The sequence below is a fragment of the Saccopteryx bilineata genome, chromosome 3 (assembly GCF_036850765.1).
Source record: "Saccopteryx bilineata isolate mSacBil1 chromosome 3, mSacBil1_pri_phased_curated, whole genome shotgun sequence".
NCBI classification, from domain to species: domain Eukaryota; kingdom Metazoa; phylum Chordata; class Mammalia; order Chiroptera; family Emballonuridae; genus Saccopteryx; species Saccopteryx bilineata.
Window position 1 is genome coordinate 209,587,937 of NC_089492.1, and position 4,879 is coordinate 209,592,815.

At 46.2% G+C, this 4,879-nt stretch overlaps 1 protein-coding gene across 1 annotated transcript; it reads left to right on the top strand.

The window, feature by feature from the left end:
- The first annotated feature begins 2,398 nt into the window (after positions 1 to 2,398).
- On the top strand, positions 2,399 to 4,395 carry LOC136330984 (retinitis pigmentosa 1-like 1 protein). The gene has a single exon (XM_066268723.1). The coding sequence runs from the start codon at positions 2,662 to 2,664 to the stop codon at positions 3,232 to 3,234; it is 573 nt and encodes a 190-aa protein (XP_066124820.1). The 5' UTR covers positions 2,399 to 2,661; the 3' UTR covers positions 3,235 to 4,395.
- The last annotated feature ends 484 nt before the right edge of the window (positions 4,396 to 4,879 follow it).

Sequence of the window (4,879 nt, forward strand, 5' to 3'; positions counted from 1 at the left end):
AATGCACTGGTAGCAGCTTACCACACATAGAAGGACAGGTGCTAGGTTTAATGCTCTGCTGTTGCCATCTTAAAATTCTTGTTTCAAATAAGGGACCGTGTGTTTTCATTTTGCTCTGGGCTAGCCTAGGTGGTAGGGAGTTTGGACTGTTTGGAATGTTGCTTGATTTACTACCTTCCACTCCTCAGAACAGGTACTCTGCCTCATTCACCTGCTTGGTAGCACTTTTACAGATCTCTTCTCCAGCTGATCCATCCAGTGTGTGTACTCTTCACAACCAGCTCACAAAAATTTCCTTTTTCTATTTTCTATCTGTAATGTGCCCTTCTATTTTCTCTTCTTTAGAAAACTGTTAACTTTCAAGGCATTAATATGCTAAGTTTAATAAACACGTTTATCCCCAGATGGCAATGTCCCCTATACTCATCTCTCAGTTTGGTATTACATGGTGGTTAGGGTAGTTCTGGAATCAGAGGACTGGGTGGAATTTTTCCTGTGACCTAAGGTAAGTTTCTTTGGTTTTTCTATACCTCCGTGTTTTAATTTCATAGCCAGGAATATTACTGATTTACTGAGATTAGTCTGACTAGCCATAAAAAAGAACTAAATAAGAATGTACTAACAAAGTAAGCTTGTAAAAGATTTTCTGTAAAATGTGAAATCCAGTTTATTGCTCTTCTAACCATGATTCCATATTACTAGTTTAGTAATCACAGTCATGTATTCTGTAACAAATCACTGCTATAAAACCAACCCTGCTCTTTTACCTATGGGCAAGTTCTTGTTACAGTTAAAAGGCCTGTTCCCCTCAGCTGAGTCACATCAGGGGTTAATATCTGAGCAAGAGGAATAAGCCCAAGCAGGAGCTACACCTTGGGCCCTGCCCTCTTCTACTGCTGCCACCATGCTGGGGTTTGCAGTCTGGATTCTCACTCAAGGCCAAAAGGACAACCCAACTGTGGGAATCTGTCACTTGCTACATAAAACAAGAACCCTAGCTTCAGTTCCTGTGACAACCAAGGGAATGGACTCTAGCCTTCAGACATGCCAGCTCTGAGGGATGGGTATCCTTCAATCTGTTACCTGAACATGCTGAGCTAGCTTGCACTAGCACCCTCTACTTCAGCAAAGAACTCCCGATCCCTACTTTTGATGGCTTTGTTTTATTTCCCCTCCTCCCTTCTTATAAATATCCCTGCCTGAACCAAAAGGGGAAGAAGGGTTTTTGAGAACAGGAATACCCTATCTTCTCAGTGGCTGGCACTTGAATAAACTTCTTTCCTTCTCATCAGCACCTGTGCCATGTAGTTGTTTTTCATGGTGACAGGCAGCTGGGCCTCCGGGTCATTTATCCCATTTTAGTTTGAAAAAAGAATATTTACCTCTTTAGATAATCAAGAATATTAAATTAGATAATCTATGGAAAGTGCCTAACAAAGTCTGGTACATAGTAAGTTTAATTAATGGTAGTTATTATAAAGATTATTTTATTCATATATGGTGAATTAGGAACAGTCATTAATTAAATTAAATTTGCACATGACATTTAGTAGCAAGGTCTTAGGAGGAATAAATGGAACACTGGCAGGGATGAGCTCAAAGGTTTCAATTTTTTAAAAAAGAATTTTTATAATCCCACAATATGTCCCAGAATGGACTGGACAAATCACCTCTTCATAGTCTCAAAGTCCCTTTCCTCTATCTTGCCCACACAGTGATCTACACAAACGACACGGATGTGGGCTCTTGGGCACAGACAGCTTACAGCCATGCAACCTTCTAGAAGTAGTGAAAAAGCCTTTTCTCGGCATAGCTAGGCATGTGATGGGCACTCAGCATACTGCAGGTTATTCTGTTTGCTGCTGTTTAACCAACCAACTCCTACCTAGCACAGTGCCTGGCACAGTTGGTGCCCATTTATAGGATGCCCTTCCTTCCCTTCAGTCTCCAATCTCGCTGCCTCTTTCGCGCCTCTGCCCCAGGCGGCAGTAAAGCCCAAGGCTTCACGGACGCTTCAGGCCCAGTTCGAGAACCCTGTTATCAGTGCGGTTGCAGTTGCTATGGAAACGGCAGGAACTAACAGCTAGGGTCCCAGCGGGCTGAGCTGGGCCCTAGGAGGCGGCGGCAGCCGAAGGAGCATCGTGAGCGACGTGCCCCGAGACTCTGCCCCGATCGGTGCCCCTTCCCCACGGTCCCCGAGCGTGGGTAGGGACCCCCCCCCCCCCAGTCCTGTCCCGGCTCTCCTGCGCGCGCAGCTCGTGGCGTTCAGACAGTGCCCCTGGGAGCTTCGCCAGGGGGCGCCCGCGGCTGAGGGGGGGGGGTGGTACTGAACGCTCCAGGTTCCTCTGTCTCTCAACACGCCTTTGGCCTTCAGCAAACAAAAATCTGGGTAATTCCAGCCAGAATCTTAATTGCTTTGATTTGAGAGCAAGCAGGGGATTGAGAGGTGAGGGAGCAAGGAGAGAATAGAAAATTAATTGTTGGCAAAGAATCACGCAAACGTGATGCGAGAAATTGAGTTACATCTTCTTTATAACGTGCAGCGCGCGCGCGGGCGTGTGTCCCCATCTCTCGTCCCGCGCCCACGCGGCTGTTGTCCCAGGGCCACACCTAGGCTCGGCAGGGCGCGTGAGAACAGGTGCGGCGCCAGGGCGGCCGCCGATGGCCCGCGCCGACCGTGAAGTACTGGACTGGACTGTGCGTGCTGAGCGCCGCGGATGCGGGGTCTCGCCGGGCGCACGCCGGCGTTTGGCCGTTGCTCGCTTTGACCGGGTCTGTTTTCCGTCCTTTCAGCCTGTGACCGACGTGGGCGGTGAGGCCTCGGGGCAGCGGGATCCCCTGAGCGCTAGCCGGCACCGGCGGCGGGAGAAGGAGCGGCACAGGCGCCAGGGCCGCCCCCGCGCCCAGCCTGTGGTCGAGAGCGTGCTGGTATACCGCAACGGGGACCCCTTCTTCGCGGGGCGCCGCGTTGTCATCCACGAGAAGAAGGTGTCCACCTTCGACATCTTCCTGAAGGAGGTGACGGGCGGCGTCCAGGCGCCCTTTGGGGCCGTCAGGAATCTGTACACCCCCCGGGCCGGGCACCGCATCTGTAAACTAGACCAGATCCAGAGCGGGGCAACTACGTGGCCGGGGGCCAGGAAGCCTTCAAGAAACTCAAGCGAGTCCGTCTGTCCCACCGCTCGCCGTTTCTGGGTGCGCGAAGGTTTCCGGTTGGCAGCAGGAAAGGACTGACACGGTCTTCCCGCCTCACCCAGACCTCAGTGCGTGGAGGGGCTGCGGCTGTGCGGGCTGGTGCCTCTCAAAGCTCCCGCTGCAGTTGAGGTTGGAGGCAGAAAGCGTCACTGGAGAAGGAATTTCACTTGGGTAGCAGAAGGAACAATCTTAAAACTTATGTGTAAAGAACAGGAATCTTTTCTAAAAGTGACCAAACTGGTATTTTAGCATTTTCTTTCTTTTCTCTCTTTTCTTTCTTCCTTTATATTGGAACCCATCTTTCTAGTTAAAATCATTTTGAAATAGTGGATACTATAGAATCACCAGAGGAGAAAATTGCTCTCTGCACCCCCCACTTTAAATTCTTTCAACCTTCATTCCAAGTGAATGGCCATGCCCCTCCACCTGCATGTTTATGCTACTGGGATAAAGCTTGGAAAAGTTAATTGGCTCACTGTTTTTGTCTACATGTCTGTCTCTAAGTGCCTGATGGCTAGGCCCTCGAGGACAGAAGTCATCATTGCTGCCTATCCCCGGGTCCTGGCAAAGAGCTCACTCAGTGAATTGGCACATTGAGTTTTGGTCTGTGAGGGGAGCAAAGATGACCAAGGCACGACTCTTTGTCTTTCTTTGGGAGTTTACAATCTGACAGGAGAAAGACTACATGCACACTAAGATTTTAATGTAGAGTACAAAGGAATAAGTGCAATAAGAAAAACAAAGTGACGTGGAAGTTCAGAGTTGAGAGAGATTACCTCTGGTGTGGGTGGGTGTTGTAGGACAGGTAGAGTCTAACATTCCATAGGTGTTTTCTTTTTTACAGCTTCATGGAAATACAGTTCATGTTATATAAACCTCACCCATTTCAGTGGGTCTTAAGTGTATTCACGGAGTTGTGCAACCATCACCACGAACTAATGTTAGAACTTTTCTGTCACTCCAAAAACAAACCCTGTACCTCCTAATATCTCTTTTCTCCCCATCCTTTGGTAACAACTAATTTATTGTGGGTCTATATGGATTTGTCTGTTCTGGATATTTCATATAAATGGACTCATACAAGATGTAGCTTTTTATGTTTCTGTATTATTTCACGTCACATAATGTTTTCATGGCTTATTCATGTTGTAGTATGTATCAGTACTTCATTTTTTTATCACTGAATAGTATTCCATGATGTGAATATACCACATTGTATTTATCCATTAATCAGTTGATGATTATTTGGATTGTTTCACATTTGGTTAATAAGAATAATGCTTCTTTGAACAATCATGTACAAGTTTTCTCATTTCTTTTGGGTATATACCTAGGAGTAGAATGGCTGAATGTATGGAAAGTCTACATTCCATTGTTTTTAATATAACATTTTAATTAGAATTCAGCTTGAGTGTCAGATTAACAACAACAAAAATTTTTACCACAAAAATAAGTGCTTGTGAATTCGGATTTTAACTGTATAGAAATATTTTCCTGCCTATCACTAAAGCTATATGTCATCCGTCCTTTCATAAGTTTAAACTGAGTCCTAGGTGTTCTGCCAGACATTTTTTATTTTTGGTGGGAAGTGAGGGATACATTTGGATTTAGTTTTTCCTCCCCTGAAACCTCCTTTAGTATTGTTTGTTTCACTTGGTAGAAAAGAACTAAATGAAACTATATA